Source organism: Polypterus senegalus, chromosome 17 (assembly GCF_016835505.1).
Source record: "Polypterus senegalus isolate Bchr_013 chromosome 17, ASM1683550v1, whole genome shotgun sequence".
Classification (NCBI taxonomy): domain Eukaryota; kingdom Metazoa; phylum Chordata; class Cladistia; order Polypteriformes; family Polypteridae; genus Polypterus; species Polypterus senegalus.
The window spans coordinates 45,242,387-45,267,278 of NC_053170.1; the positions used below are offsets into that span (position 1 = coordinate 45,242,387).

General features: G+C 35.9%; 1 protein-coding gene across 1 annotated transcript; it reads right to left on the reverse strand.

Moving 5' to 3' along the window:
* Nucleotides 1-13,209: 13,209 nt before the first annotated feature.
* On the reverse strand, nucleotides 13,210-16,008 carry pou3f1 (POU class 3 homeobox 1). The gene has a single exon (XM_039740419.1). It carries the CDS (start codon nucleotides 15,973-15,975, stop codon nucleotides 14,848-14,850), a length of 1,128 nt encoding a protein of 375 aa, XP_039596353.1. The 5' UTR covers nucleotides 15,976-16,008; the 3' UTR covers nucleotides 13,210-14,847.
* Between the last annotated feature and the right edge of the window lie 8,884 nt (nucleotides 16,009-24,892).

Consider the following 24,892-nt stretch of genomic DNA (forward strand, 5'->3'; position numbering starts at 1 on the left):
AGAAATTTGTGTTCTCCCACTGATGGTGGAGCATTATAAGATTCTAATCAACACAACAGTTTCATCTGCAGACTGGATTTGTCTTTACAACAAAACAAGGGCATTTACACCTATGCTGGATCAATATGCTGGATCAAATTTAATTCAACACAAGGAGATTACTCCACTAATTTGTAATACTGTACTTGGCTTTCTGGTGACAATGAGCATGTCAGTAATGTTCCAAACTGGTAGCCAATCTGTAACGTATGACATACAGTTGCAGCATATTCAACCATAGCTCCAAACAGTTGGCTCAAATCACCATTTCAGTTGTCATACTTCCACCATGGATAAGGGCTGTGCTCAGCTTGTTACTCTGTCAGGGCCTTGCATTCAAATAAGCAGTGGTGTTTCATTCATTGTGGGCACTAGGGCACTGCCTCGCTTGTTTTTACTAGCATAAAATAAGATTTGTAAAGTTCCTTGAAAGTTAATACCTTTTATCAATTAATTATGTTTTGATTGATTTATAATCATCGGGTCCAAATAACTGAATATAACACTTAACAATCTTAATGGTAGGACTTTATCCTTGCCTGATGTTTGGCTGAAAATTTAAAATCTGTGATCCCACTTCTATCACCATTACATACGTAAGGTAGGTGGCCTTGTGACAAATAATTTTAGAAGCCAGTAGTTAGTGTAAAGAATAAGCAGAGATTTCACACTGATACCTACAATGTACTTTGATTTTACATTTACATTCACTTACTTTGAAGACACTTTTATCCAAACCAACACACAAAAGAGTTAGATGACTTTACAGCTTTATAGAATGAAGTTACAAAATGGCTTAGCTGAACATTCATAAAAGAACAGTGTCAGATCTGCGAGAAAGTAAAAGCAACAAGGCAAGAAGTAATCCAATTCTCGCGCTGTGTGTTCCAATTAGATAAGTTTTGACCGATTGTAGAAAAGGCAGTCATTAAGCAGCTAACAAACCATGAAACAGAAACTGCACTGGTTACAGTAGTAAATGATTCCTGGGTTAATTTGGCCATATATATGTACTTGACTTAGACTTGAGTGCACCATTTGACACCATAAACCACAGAATTCATATAAATTACCTTAGGCAGAGGGTGGACCTCTCTGGCAGAGTCTTAAATTGGTTTCAGTCTTTGTGAGTTGTGGTGATTGTACTTTGAAAATCCATGATATTGTTTATGGTGTACCACAAGGATCTATTCTGGGTCTGCTGCTTTTTTCAATCTACATGCTTCCATTAGGTTAGATCATCTCAAAGCACAAGGTGAGCTACCATAGCTATCCAGATGACACACAGCTTTATTTATCGATAGCACCTGATGACCCTGATGCTCTGATGATCCAATGTCTTAGCAGTATTTCTGATTGGATTAGTAAAAACTTTCTCAAATTAAATAAGGAAAAACAAAAATCTTAGAGGTTGCCAATTATGGATATAATGAGGGCATTAGAAATAAACTTGATCCTTTAGGTTTAAAAATCAAGGTGGAGGTAAAGAATTTAGGGGTAATCATTGACTTTGACCTAAACTTTACATCACATATTAACCAGATTATGAGGACTGGAGGAATATAGCAAACATTATACCACTTATAACTTTACACAACACTGAAAATTAGGCCACGTTTTTGTTTTTAGTCTACTAGATTACTGTAATGCGCTTCTAACAGGACTACCTAAGAAATACATGAATTGACTGCAATTAGTGCAGAATACGGCAGCCAGAATCTTAACTAGAAAAAGAAAATCAAAGCACATCTCACCAGTTTTAACATCATTACATTGGTTACCCATGTCATTCAGGATTTACTTTAAAATATTACTGATGGTTTATAAAGCCTTAATTAGTCTTGCTCTGTCTTATATTTTGGAATGCCTGTGGGGTTAAGTCAGAAACTTAGATCTTCGAATGGAGGTCTTCTTATAATTCCAAGAGCCAAGCTTTAGAGAAGTGGTGAGGTGGCCTTTTGCTGTTATGCACCTAAAATTTGGAATGCTTTTCCGATAGAAATTTGCTAGGCTAATAGTGTGGAACATTTTAAAAAACTGCTAAAAACCTTTTCTTTTAATTTGACTTTTAGTACCTACATTTCAGTTGTATTTCTGTAGACTATATGGGTATAAAATTATCATATTCTTCTGGGATCTGCATCTGTACTAATCCCCACTCTTCTCTGGTGTCTTTTCCAGTTCTTATGTGGTGGTAATCTGTGCCATCACCACTTGATCAAGACACCAGGAAATTTCCTGAAATGATGGAATAAAGGTGTGTGTCCAAGAGACCAACTGCATCATGTGAAGCATAAAGACAAAGAGGACAAAATTTTGTAACTTTTATGTTAAGTAGAATGCCCAGTGAGGGATGGGCGGTCTTTTGGCCTTGGAACCCCTGCAGATTTTTTTTTTTTCCAAGACTGGAGTTTATTTTTTTCTGTCCTCCCAGACATCTGTCCTTACCTTGTTTTGTTGTTACTAATTCTTTAATATTATTGTGTAATTTAAATTGTTTTTCTTTTCTTGTAACTTTCATTTTTAATATGCTCATGAACTTGGAAAGATGTCAGCTAACTCTTAAGAATTACCCAGTGCAGAGGACGTGGACCCACCTTGTGCTTGCTGCCTCACTGGCTTTCATAAGAAGACACTAGTGAAACCATATCTTAGCCGTATTTCTGATATATGATTCCTATTAATCTTTGTATCGAGAAAATACCTCCAAATAGGCAATGTTTTTTGTGAAAACTTCAAGCCTTGCCCGCTATTGCTGAGGTGTTTTAGTTGCACGCTATTGAGCTGTGGCAACTGCTTCATTTCAACATTGTTTCTCTTCATTTGTGTCATTAGCACAACGTCGATGTCACACAACGGTGTTTGCTACACACAGGTCTTTCGTAGCATGCACCAAAAAAGTTTAAATGTGCATGCTTGTGCCATCTAATGGCTGTGGTTCAGCATGAGCAGAGCAGTCTGCTCAATTCAGACACACACAGGTCTTTCGTTTATATACTGTATGTCTAATGTTGTTGTTGCGTAATACTTCACTGTGATTGTAACTACCAGGTCAGAAGTTTTACTATATAATGTTCTTCCTAAGACAATCAAGTGTATGTTCAGATTCTATCTATCTATCTATCTATCTATCTATCTATCTATCTATCTATCTATCTATCTATCTATCTATCTATCTATCTATCTATCTATCTATCTATCTATCTATCTATCTATCTATCTATCTACTTTGTATTTTAAGAGCTGCTGTACAAAGCCAAATTTACCCCAGGGGACAAAGATCCGTCTGTCAGACTATTTACTAACAAGCACACAAGTGGGTAACACTGAAGTAGCTTCTTCTTTCACAGTCATTTGTGCTGGTCTCTGCTGTTCACAACATTATTTGTCTGTATTCAGATACAATTAATAAAGCAAAATCCGCAGGAAAAGCGAATTAAAAAAACAAAGGAAGCATTTAAAGATACAGAAAAATACACATATGTATTAATTCCCTATATGTAAATCTATCACTACTGCACTTTCATAAATACAAAATTAAAGGTAAACCGTGTCCTGTTAATTAAACAGTGAGATCACATGAAGGTAACAATGACTGACTGATTGGGAAACTTGTTGAAACAAAAACCTGCAGCCACAAGGGGGCCTTATGGACTGAATGTTGAGGACAAAAGATGTAATCCAGCAAGATAATGAAATTGTTATCCCGGTTAGTTGAGAAATAAACACCATACAAGCCTGTAATCTTCAGGATGATGTCTTACATCAGCTGTAATATACTCCTGCTTCCTGGTGGGAATTGGTGCTGGTTTATGGGTAACCCCTCTCCGTGATATTACATATACTGTACTTGTAGCCTACATTTTAAACCAGACTAATGACAAGGCACATGTAAAATTACATCAAAATTGGATTAGGTATTTTTGCATGATCAGCAAACAAACAAACAGGTAACGATTTTAATGTAGGAAATTAAGGGTAGTATCAACATAAAATGTCAGAACAATATGTAACTAAACTGTTACGAATATGAATATGAACAAACTACTTTCTCCCTTTAGCTATATACAGTAAATAACTTAAAATGGTATATTAGCCACTTATTTTAGACTTATGGTTATTCTCTTTTAGGTTCATGAAGATAGAAATGTGGTCAGAGGAGTGAAAAAATTTCCTGCCTACATTGCAGGACATTTTTAGGCTACTAATCATATGACTCAGGTCACTCCTAAATATCTAAGTATTTGTCTAATATGTATATGGTAGAGTTTAATTAAATGATGACTAGAATTAGAATGGTGCGTAAGTAGGAGAGAGAATTTACCAGAAATGTGGTCATTTTACATCTTGCATCTCCCCTTTTAGGTGTGTGGTCTTAATATTGCACTGGCATATTTATCCAGTGCTGCCAACATCTGCCTTAATAAACATTAGAGAATACAATTCAAGCACAAAGGTCATTTGAGCTTCATCTACATGACATGTGTGAATGCCCTCTGCACACTCTGCTGCACATTGGTTACCTTTCTGGACAGCTGGATTTAAGTTTTTCAAACCACTTAGCTTATAATTGGGAAGAAGAATAAAAAAAGTGCACTAATTGAGAGACAAGGAACACTAGCTAATCATGAGAAGTGTAGAGTATTACAAGAAGTAAGTGGAATTGTTTACGCTGTTTATCTTGATTGCCTCATATTAAACATTCAGTCAGTCACAATACGTTGTCAGCATTCAGTGAGTGCCATTTGTACACAGCTGATGTTTATTGATCCAAAGCAGCCACTCTATTGATCCATTTAACAAGCTCAGTAAACTGTAATTAAACACAGACAGACAAACAAATGAGAATATTTTTAGTTAAAGCCACATAGAATCAGAAGCCAGCACCCATGAAAACTAAATTTATTCAAACCACAAATGTGATGAGTGCATAACACAGGAACCCATGCAACTTGACTTAAATAGACCTCATACGTACATTAAGACATCGCCTTATGCACTACTTTAAAGTTTCTTACCATTTGCTTGGCAACTCATACATTTTGTTGAAGTAGTTTTCTTTCAAACATAAAAAGGATGAACAAATGGTATATACCTAAACGAAATGTTTTTTATTTTATTATTGTTACAGTATGATGCTTTTAGTAATTCAATTGAAGGTCACAGTGGCCAACACCAGATCATATGAAACAAGGCATGAACCCACCATGAATGAGGGATCAGAGAGTCACAGGGCAAGTTTAGGTACCCACCCATACTCAGCATTAAGACGAACTAATTGAGTATGACCACTCAGAGACCACCACACAGACAACGACTGGGCACACGATTCAAAGATAGGATTCCGATTCTATAAAGTAACAGTGCTAAGCATTATGTCACAGTGTAATCCATTCTTCTTCTTCTTCTTCTTCTTTATTATTATCTTACACACACAGTCATCACTTTCTTACTCAGTTGTCATACCTTCTGTTAAGCAGTTGCATAATCTCTTACACTTGGTGAGATTTCTTCAAGGAATAAATTTTCTTCCACAGTTCAAAGACACAAACTGACTGATTATTCTAAATTAGCAAGGTACAAGTACAGTAACTGTGGGAATTGCTCCTGTTATAGACTGGTAAGTTAAGATAAAGGACATATTAATATTATATTAATATATATTAATATATACTAGCCACCCGCTACGCCGCATAATTATTTATTGATGGGTGAACACTTCCTGAAAGACACAGTTGTCCAAATGGGGAGGGTTTGAGGATACAACTGTCAGTGAATGAAAAGATGGAACTCTGGAGAGAGCAACATACAATTGTCCGTGACTGAAAACTGGTTTTGTCAGATACAGGCATATCTTTTTGAAAGTTTGGCCCTGTGCCTTATTAATTGTCATTGCAAACATCAATCTAACAGGAAATTGTCTGCGTGTAAAAGTAAAAGGCAAATTTGAATCTGTGCAAATCCATTCAACACAAACATTTGTCTGCAGCCACGCTGATGTGACGTCAATTTCCCACTATCCTTTTACTGAAAAACGCATTTCATACCGAAATTTCAATGCAACATTTGCTCAAAAACCTTCACGCTCCAGAAATATCTCAAAGCACATTTAAACACACACCCCACTGAACAAACGCATTCCACACAGGTCTTTCAATGCACTATTTGTTCGAAAACGTTCCGAATGCAGAGATATCTCAACACACATTTAAAATCACACTCCACTGAACGAATTATGCAATGTGAACATTGCCAGCAATTCTTCAAAACAACTCGTGCTCTCAAGAAGCACTTACAAACTCATTCCAATTCCTTTCAGTGTCAACTCGCAAACCCCATGCACAGTCATCGCATTCAGTTTTACGCTACTTTTCAAGAAGATACCGCCATTCCTGTTCAAGAACATAAGATTGGCCTACCTACCGCAGTATGTACTTTTTGCAGTGCTCTTCATTGGCCATCAGAGTAGTTGGCGGGCCTGGCCCTGTCGTACGTATCCCATGATATCCCATGGTCTTACAGTTGGTGGGTGGGACTCTCTGTCTTGCGTGCCCTTAGTGAATGATGGGCGTGGCTCTGTCGTGCGTCTCCCATGACATGGGAGGAGGGTTAGAGTTGGCGGGCGAGGTTCTGTCGAGCGTATCCCATGGTCTTAGAGTTGGCGGGCTGGGCTCTGTGAGTTGGCGGGCCTGGCCCTCTCGTGCGTATCCCATAGTATCCCATGGTCTTACAGTTAGTGGGCGGGGCTCTGTTAGAGTTGGCAGGCAGGGATGTTGACGGGCGTGGCTCACTGTCTTGCGTGCGTCTTGTGTGCCCTTAGTGAATTATATATATAGATTAATATTATATTAATTACCACATTACATTTTTATGGTCCTGTTATTATGAAAATATGCAGGATGGTGGCTCATACCTTCAGGGATCTGGGTTCATTGCTTGGGCCAGCATGTCAGTTTGGAGCCTGCACATTCTCAGTGTGTGAATTTGGATTTTCTCTAAGCACTCCAGTTGTTTTCCTACATTCCAAAGATGTGCATGTTGGATCGGCTGGTGCATCTGAATGTGTCTGTTATAAAAAGCTGAGGGTGTGGGAAGGAGTCTTATACTAGGGTTAAAACCCAGGCAGAACTTATTCTTTCTTTACATCAGATTCAGTGGAGACAGACTTTGGTGCCTCGTGACCATTTCAGAAAATGAATTTCTTCTTCTTTTTGATGATGATCATACTATTACTAATAATAGTAATAATAATAACAACATCACGTCACCTTCTAACCCATCTATTCCAGACCGTGGTCATTGGGGCTGGAGTCCATCCCAGCTAGCACAGGGCAGGAATAAACCCTGGATTTGGCACACCAGCCCATTGCAGGGTGAACATATACACAATCCAGATGCCACACTCACACTAGAGCCAATTTGGCATTGCCACTTCACCTAACTTCACTTCACCTAACCTGCATGTCTTTGGACACTGAGAGGAAACTCATTCAGACACATGGAGAACATGCAAACTCCGTGTAAGAAGGACATGATCCCTGGTCTCCATTCTGAGAGGCAGTAGCCCTACCACTGCACCATTGTGCCACAATATTCATAGTACTACTACTACTACTACTACTACTACTACTACTACTACTAATAATAATAATAATAATAATAATAATAATAATTTCATGTAGCTGAAGCAGAAACCTTGAAAACCTTTAAGAAGAATCTGAATGAGACATTGGGGCAGCTTAGTTATTAACTAAACAAGCAGGCTTGATGGACTCACTGGTCTCCTCACTTTTATCAGATTCCTTAGGTTCTTATACTGATCCTGTTTCTTGTAGGTTCAGAGTTTCAGGAACACAGCATTTGCCTTTGCAGCATCTGGTGCAAGATATGAAGAAACTCTGTATCATGTGAATGTTATTCTTGTTATTTGGATGATTGCTACTACTATGAATAATTATGATAGTAAAAAGAAATGCATTTAAAAGCTACTACTACTACTACTACTACTACTACTACTACTACTACTACTAATAATAATAATAATAATAATAATAACAAGATAAAGAAATGCATTTTCCACTGAGCTCAAAGTATTTAACTGTGATAAGAGGGAGAGACAGAAGTCAATGACAAATGTTTCTAACAAATCAAGCAGCAACATCCAAAGAAGGGACCACTGCTGGTTCTGTTTTGATGGTATGCTAAGCCTAATACTTTCAACATTCTGTCTCCCTCATGTGTTCATCCTAAAAGAAACATTTTCAGATGTACTTAAGCACCGCAATTTGACCCACTGCCCTATAGTGTTCACTTATAATTACAACTACGAAAGAAATAAAAACACAGTTGAATCCATGTATGAAGACATTTCTGCAAAAAGACTCATTGACAGAACTTGTCAATAATAACAAAGCACCAAAATAGCATCTAAATGAATTTGTTAATAATCTCAATCCATTTTCTGACCCTGTCTGTGCCCTAACAGAATAGCAGGAACTTACCCTGACAGCACTGGACACAAGCCATGAATGAGACTCCAGTCCATGGCAGAGCACACCCACACTTACATCCATTAAAACTTGTTTGGAATGTGGCCAGTAAAATGGAGTATCTAGAAAAAGACATGTATAAATGTATGAAAAAAACATTTACATTCCAAAGAAATAGTGACCAAGCTGTGAATGGAACCTAAGCTTTCCAAGTAATGCTGTTCAATGACGCCCATAATGCAGTTAAAATTTCTAATAATTGAAACATATAGATGAAAGACGACAGATATTTATAGCCTACTCAGTCAGGTGGTTTTACAGTTAATAAACATGTGTAGAGCAATATGTTATAGAGCACTTTACTTGTTTTAGCAAAAAACAATCATGAACAGCTCAGAATAACATGAAAAGAGAGCTAGGTCACTTTGCTAAATTCATATGCTCTATACGGTACAATTGAAACTAGTCTGAACCCCGCAAATCTTTCATTTTGGAATGAGAAACACCACTTGACAGTCCCGCACAATATATCATTACTGACTGTTTAATTTAAATCTGGCAATACTCCAGCAGAATTACAGTGCTGGTTAGGATTAGTTACTAACCTATACTATATATTAAGGCTAAATGAAGAATATCTCAAGCTACTCAATTATTTGTTGCTCTGAATGCATAACAAATGTTTCGCACTGCTTTTGAAAAATTCCACCTTCTCTCCAACCACTAACTAGCGATTAAGCCATAATCACAATTTGAAACCATTACTGCCTTGCATACTATTGTGATGTATGCTATGGATTACAAATGTATTACTACTATTTGTATTATTATTATTTGTGTTCTTGGTCCCAGATTGTTTTCTGCCATGTATGAGGGTTTGGTAGTGCAGTATGCAGAACTGCGGCCTCATACATCCATCCTGAGCTTAAACCCCATACCTGTTCTTTCTCTGTTTGGAGTTTGCATGGTCTTACAGTCTCAGGGTAGACTTGTTTTCTTCTGGCATCCCCAAAGTTCTGTGAATTAAATAAACTGGCTCCTCCAAAGTGGACCTATCTGAGTAGAGGTGTTATGGATTAACGTCCTGTCTTTGGGTGCTTCCTTCCTGTCACCTAATGGCTTTCACTACCGTAACCCAGAATTGGATTAAGAGAAACTCTATGTTATAATAACTATAATAATAATAATCATCATCATCATCATCCTCATTATTATTACTATTATTATTATTAGTAGCAGTAGTGGTAGTATAAAATTACAAGAGAATGAGAACTAATAAATGTAATTTAGCTTAGTTCAGTCAAGCAGTTTTTTTCTAATAATAATATGTAATAAATGTGACAATACCAACTGATGGAACTGCTCTAATATATCATTGTAAGATTTTTTTATACATAGATAATAAACAGAAACAAAAAATAAGCTTTATTCTTTCCCTTAAATTTGAAATTTTGAAATATATTGTCTTTTGCTTTAATACTGAAATCTGACACTCTCAGTGACGTTATGCTTTGGTAGTGGGCTTATGCTGACGTTGAAGGCAGTGACGTACTTGCATTTTAGTTATATTTCCACCCATAAAACCAAATGCACAATTTGCAGATCTTGTTTAAAGCAGTCGAGGTAGTTAGGCATTACAGTGGCTCTATAGAAGCAATATAAGAGGAAAGCTTGGAAAATTAAGCAATAGTCTATAACATTACACATATTCCGTTATCTATAAACTTACAATAAAATAGGGGTTTTAAAAAAGGGTGTCAAAACTCAGTTAGTGGAAGACCATCTGTTTCTTCTGGCATCGAGGTTCTCTTTATTTAATTGAACTCAATTCAGCTGTCAGTCCGATGTTTAAGTAACTTTTTGCTGATGTCTTTTTTCAGAAACATGATTTAAACTTCAGGGGCTTATAACTATACAGTTGCCCTACAATAGTCATGTCTGTACAACACACACAAATCAACTGTTAAACAGCTTTTACACTTTAGAAGATACGCATCCTGGTTTTTAAAAATTTATCAGGTGTCATTTCTCTTGAAGCTGCACACCATAATTCACAATTCATTATTTTTATCCAAATGGTATTCCTTATTCCTTGAAAGTGTGCAAACTCCCAAGCTCTGCATTTTAGTACTCATGTCACTCTCTGTACATGTGGACAACTTTTTTTTTTGTTTTAACTGCAAAGCAAAGAAAATATAACTTGTTGCATTATTTTTCATTGTACAGCACTTGCAATTTATTTAAACAATAGAAGGGACAAAATAATTTAATGGAGATTTTGTTAAAATGCTTAGAATTAGATGTATTTATAGACTGTATGGGAATTACAGTATTCTTTTTTTTATATTCTATGCAATGAATGGATGGATGGTAACAGCAATTTGTATGTATTTTAGACTTTGTATTGGCCCGAAAATGTATTACCTGCTACACTCATTTACATACAAATCATTATATTTACGGTTAATGCTGACAAAAATATTTTCAACACCGTGAAATATTTTAAACGTCTTAATAAATACTAGTGAACATTGCTATCCATTTTTGATAATATGCGCCATAGTGGCTGTATTATATAATAACAATAATTATCATTATTAGCACTACTAGTTGTTGTAGTATTAAGGCTGAAATGTTGCGTTAGAAATTAATCGTTTATATTGTAACATATAGTGTTGTTGTCGGAAGTAAAAAGGCAGTACTGTGTTGTTTCATCTTAATTCAAACACTCAACGTGTTAATCCGTGAGATGCTCTCTTTCGTCTTGTAGCTCATGGGTTTCGTGGGCTTCGAATATTTAACCAGCAGGAGGCGCAGTTCTTCTGTTTGTAAATATGCGACGAATCTCTCACACATCATCTTGTGTGTTCCTAAATGTAAAAAGTAATAGGTACAATTGTACTCTGACTTTAAGATTAAGATTAAAAAGAAATAAATCAAAAAAGAAATAAAACACGTAAATGAGGACGATGACAAAAATCTCAAAATTCTTGATTATGCATGGCATCATTTCCACGTCACTATTTCGCATTCACTTTGGAAACACACAAATATTGCATTAGTTGAGAGAAGTCTTTCTGTAGTGAAGATTTCTATACACTTGTGACCAATCATATCCTTCTTTCTAAACGCTGAAAACTGAAATCAGTTTTTCGTGCAATGCTAGTTTGCTTTTACAGGCAGACAAAAATACGACTTGAATGGCCTCGTGATCGTCTTTAACTGTCATGTCCCTAAGGTACTGGAATGAAACGGCGATCTCGTGTACTGTTCGAAAGTAGTAAGAGTGACTTTAGGAGTCCGCACAGTAGTGGCGGTACGAAAATGGATGAATTAAGAAGCTGATGAATATCCTTTTAAACCAAGGATTAACAAGTTATATTTTCAACGGATTGATGTTCCGTTACACGATTGCATATTTTCACACAGGCTATACGGAACAAATCTGCATGCGAGATTTGCGGATATAACAGCGATAAAGATGATATTAATAAATAGTAGTCAGAGCACTAATCAGTACAACTCTGCGTGTGAGGACTGTTATTCTTTGCAAAACTAATTTCTTCCAAGCGCAGAAAGTTTTGCCTGTTTTTATGGGTGAGGACGACCAGTTTGAGGGTCTTCTGACAGCGTTCAAGGAGGTGATGTACACCTGGGAATCGGTGCCTTCAGGAATTTAAACGATATAAGATATCACAGCAAAAGACAGCCACATTTCTGTATTAAAAGAAAATCAACTTGCAGTGAACTCTAACCTTCACTCTTTTTGAAAATGAAGTAAAATTGTTCAAAGTTTACGGGCAAAAAGAAACCTCCTTAATTCAAAATTTCATTTTCAAGAGTGCCAACATTTTCTAAACCAAGATTCGATTCACCAGGTGTCATGCTAGATTAAAAACTGCTTGGTTTACAAAATCTTAACACTGCGGCTGTCTTTAGTTTAACATTTGATCTTATTATCTGTTTCATTCAATTGTCTGAAATTATTCTTGATAGTATTTTTATTTAAATTGCTTAAATTTAAGTAGAATAGCGGTCCATGACACTAAGTTTCAGACCATCAGGCAAACACAAAAAGCAGCCTTCTATGCGTTGTAGTGTTGCTGAAATATTTTTCCCCAAAACTTTCACGAAACTAATTTCTTAGATATTATAAAATGTATGTATTGTTGTCTGGATTTAACTCTAGTTTGGAAGCTATAACTTTTAAAACTTAAAACATTAGCATCACATAAAAGAACATTTGGATTACATGAACAAATTACAGATATGCACCCTGAAAAGCGCGACACAGGCAAACAAAGCGCGTGAAACGCCTCGACAAAGACCCCGCATTTTACTGTCTCGTTACAGCCCACGACCCCTATTGTTACTGAACTGTACTTTTGTTTTTCTTTGTAAACAGCGCTTTTAAAACTCTTGATTGCTGTCCAGTCTTCACCCCTTCCTGCAAATCCCCATATTAAAAAAGACAAAAAATCATTTTTTCTTGTGTATATGGTTTATGTAAGTAATAAAATATTACTATAACATAAATATAAATGCGACTTTTTCAGTCTACATTTTCGCAACAAACATACAATCAATGTAGTAACCAAATCATTTAAAAACCACTCCAACATAATCATTAAAATAGCTAAAAAAAAAAAAAAAAGAAACTCCAAACACAGTGAAGAAATAAATATATAATGCATCGAATTCAAAAATGAAATCATATTAAAATATTTTCTTGGAATTAGTAAGTGTACAAAAGTGTTCAAAAAAACACAAACAAAAAAAGAAAAAAGAAAAAATAAAACAAATACATATGTTTACATATTCGACATATTTACATATTGGAAATAATTAAAGTTGGCAAGTTTAATATTATTATTAATATTAATATTCTGTAAAAATTAAACATTTCATATCTTGTACCCTATTACGCCCGTGTTTTCCTTACAATACGCCAAACTGTAAACAGTTAAATACATACATTATTGGGGTTCAGTAGCTTTGATTAAAAAAAAATATATATTTAGATATAAACAATAAAGAAAACTAAATAAAATACGTATCACAGACACACACAGAACCAATAAATATATGTCATTTGAAACTGTTCCCTTCATTACACTATGCAGGTCGGATGTTCGCATGCCCTCGTGGATTTCGCAAATTCTGTATTTTGCAAAATATAACCAGACAAACTATATAAAAAAGATGTGAGGTCTACATGAAAAGCACGTTATGTCGAACGCTAGGACTGCGGCCCGGGCTTTTGATTTGGATTCCTGAGAATTTTCTTTCATTTCCAATACACCCACTTCCTTTCGCTGGCTGATGCGTCTTGACAGCGAGTGAATGACAGCGCTTTTAAAAGATTGGCCTATAGAAACTGCAATTATGAAGTCAACACACAATTTATATACATTAAAAAATAAATTCGTGCACAATAGGAAAAAAATATATATTATATATTACACAAAGTTTTAAGTGCTTGATGCAAACAGAAATGTAATGTGATTAAAAAGAATTTAGGCTGTTCTTTATGTCGCATGTCCTGATTTGCAACTTTCTGAAGTCTGGCAGCTGTTCGCCTTTTAGGAGGTGTTGCCAAACGGGTGCAACGTCTTTTAATAACTAGATCATATCTTCCAAAAAAAAAAAAATCAAAATGATCACTGCTACTCATATCCAGTGAGTAATCGTATTTGGTAGGGTAACTGACCCATACTTTTAGATAATATATCTAGTAAAGTAGTTCTTACACACGGGGAAAATAAACGAAAGAAAGAAAGAAAGAAAGAAAGAAAGAAAGAAAGAAAGAAAGAAAGAAAGAAAGAAAGATACAAAACCCCGAATTCGCATTTAACGAACAGGAAATAAAACTCTATTGTACGTCTGTCTTATACAACAAACTCAATAATGTATCTCCATCGCAACAAAAAAAGAAAATTAAAATGAAAAAGAAAGAAAGAAACAGAAAGTCTTAAGTGGGTTGTACCAGTTTTTTGTTTCTCATATTTATATATGAGAGGAGATACTCGATCTAGGCTTAATTTTCCATTAGAGCCCGGCTTAATGTAATTTAAAGTAGATCATTTTGGTTAATAAAGAAATCTTTGTTTTGCTTAATAGCTTGAGGAATCTCTCGTTCTCTCATTCTCGCGCTCTCTCTCGCAGTTTTAGGCGTCCCCACCGGCTCGCTTTGCCTTTCAGACTCATAGCCGTGGGATGTACTCACTTTGCAGTTTATGCTGTCCTTGAACAGTTTTGTAAAATCCATAGCTTTCCTTTTTTTTATATGTTTGTTAAATTAAATTGCTCCTGAAAACAGTCACTGTACAGAGGTCTGGAGTGTGTGATGAATTGGTGGAGTGTCTGCTTGCGAATACACATCCTCCATACTGGGATGAGGGACCCCGACAGGGGTCATTCTTTTTTCTTTTTGTCTTCTGTTACAAAACCAAACTCTGACAACTTCTTTTTCCAGCTGCAGTGTCCCAGCAAGGCTAGTGATTTCATGAGCCGACGGTTTGGGACATTTTAAGAAATGGTTCTCCAGAGCCCCCTTAACCCCGACCTCAATCGAAGTCCTCTTCTTTCGTTTCCTGCCCTGTGCTGCTATCTTGTCTAAATTAGTGGGGCTGCCTGTGTTTGAATCGGTCTCTTCCAACCATTTGTTTAGAAGTGGCTTGAGTTTGCACATGTTTTTAAAGCTAAGTTGCAATGCCTCGAACCTGCAGATGGTTGTCTGTGAAAACACGTTGCCGTAAAGAGTTCCCAAGGCTAAGCCAACGTCTGCCTGGGTGAAGCCCAGTTTGATCCGCCGTTGTTTAAATTGTTTGGCAAACTGCTCCAAGTCATCAGAACTCGGAGCATCTTCGTCCGAGTGGTCCTGATGGTGGCTGAAAGGTTGCTGGGGGGATTCCATTTGGTTGTCATGACTACCTGTGTCTTCATGGAGGGGGTCCCTCAGGTTGTGATGTAGAGAAGTAGGCTGCGGGCTTAGCATTGCGTTGAGGTTCGTGTACCCAGACTGGGAATAGACCAGTGACTGGTGGCCGTTGGACGCCGGGGAAAGGGGAGACAGGTGATGGCTAGTGGTGGGTGCCCATGCACCGTGGTGGTTATTCTGAGTCTGTTGGTGCACCAGATGTGGCCTGTGATGAAAGCCGCTCCCCAAGTCGTCCCTGCTCGCCTGCACGCTGGATTTGTTATGATCGGGCTGTCCGAGATGGGTTGCACTGGTCCAGTCGCTATTTGATGTCGGCAGCCACTGATGATGGGTAAGACTCATTGGGTGGCCGGTGTTAGTAGCAAGTCCTTGCAAATATTCGTGGTGCATCATCTTCTGCACCTCTCTGTAGGTTGTCCCCTGGTGCATCCGGTCTGAGTCGGGATGCATTAACGGGTTGGAAGGCAAAGAGTTATTCCTCGGGATATACTGAGCTGTTGTAGCCATGGCTGCTACTAAGAAAGTGATGGCACTTCAGAGACGTGCGAGCTTTAGAGGCAAGTAGTGCAACCTGCTGGGGCGGGCTGGGTTTGCAGAGCACGCCCCGGTACGACGTATTGGCTGTTTCGGAAGAAATGAGCCCGGTAGCGCTTCCGATTGGCTGTCGCCGCAAGTGTGGCCAGCGGATGATTGGACTGTCGAATTTGTTTTCCATTTCTCATGCCAGCCTACCTTGGAAAAGTCAAATGACAACAAACGAAAAAAAAGACTACATTTCGCTACTTTGCTTTCTTGTTGTTTTGCTAAGAACCACGTGGGGGAGTAAGGAGATAGCTGACTTTAAGGGGCTCGGGGTGAAATCCAAATAAGAGTGCAATCTGCTAGTGAAAGTTAAACGTTTTAAACGCCAACCTTCAGGTGGAGAGTAGTGGTGTAGATGTTTAACAATTCAAATTTATGGGTGTATACATGCATTGATGAGCCGTTACCTGTGATTGATTACAGTACCTTTTTATGTCAGGTTTGTGATGCGCGTGAAAAGGAATCGAATTGGAGCGGTGCTTCACTTTCACACAGCCGGGTTTTTCTTTAGTGTTCCCCTTTTTAATGTCTTGCGCTGCGCAAATATTCAAAATTAAGAATTTCCGTGGTACTTGCTAGAGTAACTCCTTGTTTCTGTAATTTAACATCATTAATTAATAAATATTGCTTTGAATTGTGCTGAGAGTGAAAAACTTTTAGGGGAAAGCGCGAAAGTATATATATATATATATATATATATATATATATATATATATATATATATATATATATATATATATATATATATATATAATCTAGAGGAATAAAACTATCAGCGCCGGACGCAGAGTATTTAGTTAAGTTAAGCTCTGCGTACAGATTATTATTATTATCATTGTAATTTTTAAATATTACATATTTTTAAAAAATACAACCAAATTATATATTTTCATAAAAAGGGAAGTATAATCACGTTTATTGAATTATTTGCAAGTTGTATTTCAACTGCCCTTTTATATATCTTTCCTTTGATTTTTGTCTGCATGAACATACAGCTTTGAACAACTTTCAGAATGAAGTGATGTCTATACTGACAGTGTTAACTCCAAATAATGGTGAGTGTCGCAAAATGTTTCCGTGATTTTTCTGGCACAGAAATGCTTGCTGCATTTATCTGCACACTCAAATCTGCTAAAGATCAAAATCATGCAAGCATTTCATTTCAAAAATTAAAAATCTGTTGGAAATAACAGTGCGGCAGATTGTGGCTGTTTGTAAAGAAAATGTCATGCAGCTCTGAATGAATAAAAAAAGTCAGAACAGCAATAATCATTTGCAAACAGGTATAAAATACGAAGCAGAACTTAGTCGATATTATAGTGATTTTTAATACCCTCAAGATTGTGTTTCTTCCTGCATTTTATCTGATTATTTTTCACTTCACGTTTTGTCCCCAACAGCAAATTACCAATTCTATGAATTGCAAAGCAGCTGCAGAGAGGCAGAGGGTGGGGATAAAGCAGGGGGAGAGGGAAGATTGAAAAGGATCTTTACAAATACAATCACGTTCTTCAATGGAAATTCGAAGCTTTAAACAAATCTTACATCTCTCCTTCTCCAGTCTCCTAAACCTGCACAATCGCTCGCATCCGTTCACCTAAACGTCTTATTTCTTTTACATACTGCTGTTATTCTTAAATATTGTAACTATTATGTATGTCCGCAAGTGTATATATATATATATATATATATATATATATATATATATATATATATATATATATATATATATATATATATAAAGCAGTTTATATAAATGAGACCAGATTACATCAAAACATAAGGTAAGTTGTCTTGGCTCTTTATATTAACACCTGGCATGTGTGCTTATGCTTAATAGGCTATAGGGGTGTATTTTGATTGACACGACATGAGGTCACTGAAGCTTTCCAGCTTCTGGCAAAAAGGCGTGGTTTTGTTTCTGAAGTTCGCCTCATCACTTCTGAAAGATACAACGGTTTTCATTCTTCCCGCTGTGCCTGTGCGTGTATTAGTCTCACGAAGTTTAAAGTGGACGAGTAAATTAAAAGACGCCTGTTAAATATGAGGCAGTGATCTTCGTGCTCTTAGTTGTAAAGTCGAAAAGAACCTCATGTGGAAGAGACGTTAAGGGCATGAAAATGCAGTTACGATTGTGGTCCGAATGTTATTATTATTATTATTATTATTATTATTATTATTATTAACTAACATTAATCCATTCGATGTCTGCAGGCCTAGTTTAACAGGTGTTTGATACTCCGTTACATTTTGTTTAAGAACTTCGTATTATTAAGAACGTTAATTTCATTATCCAGCCGTTATTAGTTTTAATCAGTACATTATTTTATGGGTTACTTGCATTTGACTTTAAGGTTTTTGTTTTGCAAATACATCTGAAAAAGATGTAAAAAGTAGCGTTACTTCAGCCAGTCTCATATATTAATTTGCCAACACAAAGATAGATAGATAGATAGATAGATAGATAGATAGATAGATAGATAGATAGATAGATACTTTTTTAATCGCCCACTTTTTATATGTCAGTTTGCAAATTTATCTAACAGAGTAACTGTCATTCACATTATCAATAGTTTTTTTTTTTAAATAAGTAAAGCAGTCAGTTAATAAGAATCGCAAACGAAAATGCGAAAAACCAAAGTAAACAGCTAATAAAAGCACGATCTTTGTGAACAAACATAAGGTCCAACGTTCAATTTACAAGCAGAACCTGTAAGTCTATTATAGACTGTTAACAACGGATCAATGTATAAGTTTAAAGAAATCATTTTTAACGCTTTGCTGTTTGGGGCATTAACCGGCTTGAGGACAATGATGATGGTGATAATGATGATGATGATAACGATGATGAAGTGTAAGACATGATAAGTGTTCTCTTTATCCTAGTTTTGGAGTTAAATTTACTAATTCAACATTTCTCTGGAGATTCTTCCGCATGAAGAAATGACGCTCAATTTCACTACTTTAAAAGAAATAAAATGCTTTCCTGATAGGCAGTAATGTTGAAATGTGAATTGACTTGAACAGTTAAACATGTAATTTATGTATTATATTTTTTGGTTCAGTAGAAGTTTAACTATTGATAAAGTGGGTGGATAATCAAAATTAAATAGCTAGATATGAAAGGCACTATATAAAATGAGAGTCAATAGATAGATAGATAAATAGATAGATACTTTGTCTAATTTGAAAACATTTTCAAAAATGCTTAGATTTTTAAAATTAATGACCTGTCTCAGAATTAAACCTGTGAAATTGGCAGTCAAATGTTGACCCAATAGTATTAAAAGAAAAATCTGTTTATCAAAATGAAAGGTATTTTATTTTTCCTCTTGTGGATTTTAAACCTGTTATATTGTAATCATTAAATCAAAATAATGTAACATCCTACAAACAGTTGTTATTATAATAGGAAATGGTAAAATTAATTGACGGGATGTTAAACTTATTGAAACCCAAAAATCGTTTCCATCATCATCATTTATAGTTTTATAGTTATAATTATATGGAAAACAGGTGTCAATCAGTGAATAAAGAAAAACATATATATATTTTTTTCTTTTGTAATGTCCATGGAAATCATTAAAGTTATTATAAAGTGGCAAGATTCTGGTGTCATTTTATTTTATTTTATTTATTTCAGAAAGAATATGGCATTGTCTAGGCGAGATGAATTTTTGCAAGGATGCCTAATGTTGCCATGGAAAAGGGCTTGAATGGGATCAGAGATCCCGCATGCAGGCAGAGGTCACCTCTTTAAAAAGAGCGACCTCTGTTTAACGAAAAAAAGAAACGATACAAAATCAAAGTCTGTAATATTGCCAAATAACGCATTATGTCATATATGTCAATGGACGCATTTTGCGGTCAGAAAGGCATATAAAACATATTTCAAGCTGGAGAATATTTAAAGACGTCTAAGTGTGCAGAAGGAAGAAATAATTAAAATAAAAAATCAAATTACAGTACAAGCGCGCAGGCAGTAGCTGTTATGAGTCTTTGAGTGCCAGTAAGAGGTATTTTGGAGAATAAATCGCTATCTAGATACTTAACTAAATGCAAGAAAAGTGTTAACATTACATAGATCGCTTTGTTATTTTTTTTCATCAACTTTGTCAATGAGGTGTAGTCAGGCTATAAGTCACCAGAGAAAAATCTCACCTTAATTGAGCCATATTGGGGAATTAGCCTCTAATTGCAAAGAACTCACCTTTTGACCATTCATATAAACGGTGAAAAGAAACAAAGAAAAAAATGAGGTGCACACCTTCTGTTTTTCTAGCTTCCGATGTGGACATACATGAAAGAGTGGGCTCTTCAAACATACTACTGTACATTTCCTATCACACTCCCTTAAAACAGGCCGTATTTGAGGAAAATTAGAAGAAGAAGAAAATAAATAAATATTATAATGTAATGTCCAGTGATAAAACAGGACATTTGTCCTTTCAATTAATGAGCGATATTCATATCTCTTTCCGTTTTTTCAACTTTACTTCTGAGTTACCAAACTGATAGAAGGAACAGGTCATTTTTAATTGATAGACAGCCAGTCGGGCAACTAGATAGATAGATAGATAGATAGATAGATAGATAGATAGATAGATAGATAGATAGATAGATAGATAGATAGATAGATAGATATCTTTTGTCTCAGAGTCAGATTAAAGTTTTGCTGTTGCTTGGACTCAGACTTTACCTTAAACTAAAACTTATTTATTTAAAAAAGCCAGATTCCCCTATGGGGACAAATGAAGTTCTATCTATCTATCTATCTATCTATCTATCTATCTATCTATCTATCTATCTATCTATCTATCTATCTATCTATCTATCTATCTATCTATCTATCTATATATCAACGTTTATATATGTATCATATTAAGAAGAATGAAATAAGTGTTGCTTAAAGTTTAACAAATGAAAAAACGTTTAAGTAAACGCTTAAAATCCACGAGGTTCAACAGAACGCATCTTTTATTAAACCAATAATAATCCACCATACTGTGTAGTCTCTGCTTGATGAACTCATTGAATTTGCTTGCTTTGGAATGAGGAGGCTTCATGTTGTCACAAACACGTAATAAGCGAAACCGGGCAAGGAAGACTGAAACTCAATGCAGGTAGCAACCAAATGAACAAGAAGCGTGTCTGTTTTGAGCGTTCATCTAAGCGATCCGATCATGCAGTGTTTGCTTCAATAAATTAATCGCACAAAATAAAGTTTTCACGTTAAGTTAAAACATTCCAAGAGACGGTTTATGTTATATACTTTCAAAAATATTATGTGTTCTCAGGTGTGGTCCCATTGATTGCTACCGTTAATATCGTTTTGTTTTAATTCGAATTAAGCAAAACTTAGAAAGGTAGAAAGTGACATATGCGAAAATAAGAATAGGAGAGGATGACACATTTAACTGCTTGGATGGACTTGCGCAGTCGCAGTTTTAATTGGCTAACTAGCTAAAACTAACCTGTTCAACTTTAATCCTACCCCATCTCATCTCATTCTGTTCCACTAAAAAGGGTCCATTTGGTGTCATTAAGCTAAAATAACAGTGACATATATATATATATATATATATATATATATATATATATATATATATATATATATATATATATATATATATATATATATATATACACACAGTATGTTCAATAACCTCCAAAACAAATGTCTCTAAGTAAGTGGAAGCAACTGCACTACCGTAAAATTAGCGACCCCAAACAGGAAACAGTAGAAAATAAAAATAATTATTGCTAAACTGTGCAATATTTTCAATAGTCAAAGTGTAGTAATCCACTTATATGTTCTTTCTCCTCAGAAGGCAAACATTTCGTGAGATGTGAAGTTGTAGAAATCAGAAATAAATAAATAAATAAATAAATAAATACAACTTAAACCGTTATTTGTCAGCTATGTGCATGTTAAATACAGGCATGGTAGTCCTAAGACTGTGAGTTCAAATTCCAGTGTGACCCTGAACAAGTCACTTCACTTACCTGTACTCCAGATGAAGTTGTTGTTAGTCGACTTGGATAAAGGTGTCAGCCAAATAAGTAAATATCAAGTACAAAAAAATACATATTTATATGAAAACACAGTAGCATAGTGCAACTGAGAAATAAAATCAAACATTTTCATTTTATGATTGCAGATGAAGTGCTGTTATACTTGCAATTTGCTCATACAGTATAATCAGAACTAAAAATTCAAAATACTAGTATTCCTCTTCATTTATGAGAGTTTGCAAAAGTCACTGAGTAAAAATAATTAAAAACTGAACCAGGCTGACTGAGTTTTGAGAATGTATTCTCCAGTTGTTTCTGCAATCGCAGAGGCATTGGCATTTTAAGTGACTTTCTCAGTGTTGGGCAGTAAAGTAGTGCTAGAAATGTATCCAGACATCTTGTGGTTTGGAATCCAACAGCCTAACAAAGAGCCCACACTTACATTTAAAATAATTAAAAATGTTTTAGATAAAGTGACCCTCAATCACATTTTAGGTGTTACTTTTGAGTCACATGTAAAAATGTGTCACCCACAAAAGGTTACCTTTGAGATATTGAACATTCAACATAATGATTTTTTTATTGTTTATTGTAGTATCATAGGACAAAATGTATTGATAGTGATAAATATTATTAGTGGTATAATAAACAAGTAAAGTGGGATAAACACCAGGCAGATGTTTTACGAATTAACACTTTTGGCCCTGACCTCCTATTACTAGTACATAGGCAGCCGTCTTTATAAAGCACAGGTATGTTTGCAGCCGGGCGTGCTACTAGTAACGCAGACTGGAGAGACTGGCATACAGTCTGCAAACATGGAAGTGAAACAAGTAGTACTGAAGTATTTAGTAGCTATTGTATAATAATAGTGATTTTTTTGTTTTGTTTTTTCATTTCTGAGCTTCATAGACACCTCAAAATTAGAATATTTCTCAAAATATTATTTTCCATAATAACAAACAATCCACGGCTGAAAGGGTTAATGTGGTAAAAAGGTTAATAAATAAAAAATTGACATTCCATGTTGTAACTCAGGTTACTATTCTGCATGCAGAAACTAAATATCATAGACACATGCTGAACATCACACATTTTCAGAATAGTTACTGTATAGGAACAAGGAAAATGGGGCTAAGTTATAATGAAGGCAGTTGTATAATGCTGTATTGTGAATCACTGGTATAAATCTGCACTACAAGGCATCACTATTTTATTTGTGATTAATGTGTTTTTTGGTGTATGGTACACTACTTAAACAGTCAGTCAGTCATTTTCTAACCTGTTTAATCCTGAACAAGGTCACAGGGGTCTGCTGGAGCCTATCCCAGCTAGCATAGGGTACAAGGCAGGAACAAACCCTGGACAGGGAAACAGTCCATCGCAAGTCTAACACACACACACACACACCCCAACCACACACTAGCACCAACTTACGATCACCAATTCAGCTAACCTGTATGTATGTCTTTGGACTGTGGGAGGAAACCAGAGCACCTGGAGGAAACCCATGCAGACACAGGGAGAACATGCAATTCTCCACACAGGGAGGACCTGGAATGTAAACCCTGGCCTCCTTACTGCAAGGCAATAGTGCTACCACTGCGCCATCATGCTGCCCCTACACTACTTAGAAGCACATAAAATGTTTTTTGCCTGTTGTGAATAGATAATCCATCCATCCATCCATGGATAGAGCATTGTACTTTAGAGCACAAGGCCAATGATTCAGTCTCAAATTCTGATTTACTGTGTGTCTCTGAGAAAATCACTTCATAAAGCAGAGGTCCAATTGGTAAGTGCCTTTTGGTAAAAGTGCCTGCCAAAGACACAGAACATTAGAACACTCTAGATGAGAACAGGTCATTCTTCTAAAAAAACATTAAGTCAAGTTTTGAAAGTCCCTAAAGTCCTACTGTCTACCACATTACTTGATATCTTATTCCAAGTGTCTATCGTTCTTTGTGTAAAGAAGAACATCCTAATGTTTGTGTGAAATTTACCCTTAACAAGTTTCCAACTCTGTCCCCATGTTCTTGATTAAGTCATTTTAAAATAACAGTCTCGATCCACTGTACTAATTCCCTTCATTATTTTAAACACTTCAATCATGTCACCTCTTAATCTTCTTTTGTTTAAACTGTAAAGGCTCAGCTCTTTTAATCTTTCTTCATAATGCATCCCCTTTAGCCCCAGAATGTGCCTAGTCGCTCTTCTCTGGACCTTTTCTTGTGCTGCTATGTCCTTTTTGTAGCTGGAGATCAAAACTGCACACAATACTCCAGATGAGACCTCACCAGTGTGTTATAAAACTTGAGAAGAAATTCCTTGGACTTGTAATAATAGAGTATTTAAGGAGACCAGATATGAAGTCACCTTCCATGCCTTGTCATCTGCTTTATTTACAAGACATTATCTATCTATTTATCTATCATTATTTTATATAGTACCATTCCTTTCTATCTATCTATCTATCTATCTATCTATCTATCTATCTATCTATCTATCTATCTATCTATCTATCTATCTATCTATCAACAGTTATATTAATGGACATACACTCATAAAATAATTGAGTATACACTGTATATAAAAATGTATTTCATCCTTATTATCAATGTATTGTACAAGAAATAAAGGAAATGTGATATAACATTTGTAAGCCCACTCAATCCAATTCAGTGTCGTGACAGACCACAGCCTGTCCTGACAGCATTATGAGCGAGGAAGAACATAACCTTGGATGAGCAGGCAGCCCATCTCATGGCCCCCTTTCACACAAACTCATACACGCACAAAGGGCCAGCTTATAAACTCCATTTCTCCT

What these genes read in the sequence shown, in the direction of transcription:
- pou3f1 (XM_039740419.1), bottom strand. Translation starts at nt 15,975, where the DNA reads ATGGCTACAACAGCTCAGTATATCCCGAGGAATAACTCTTTGCCTTCC.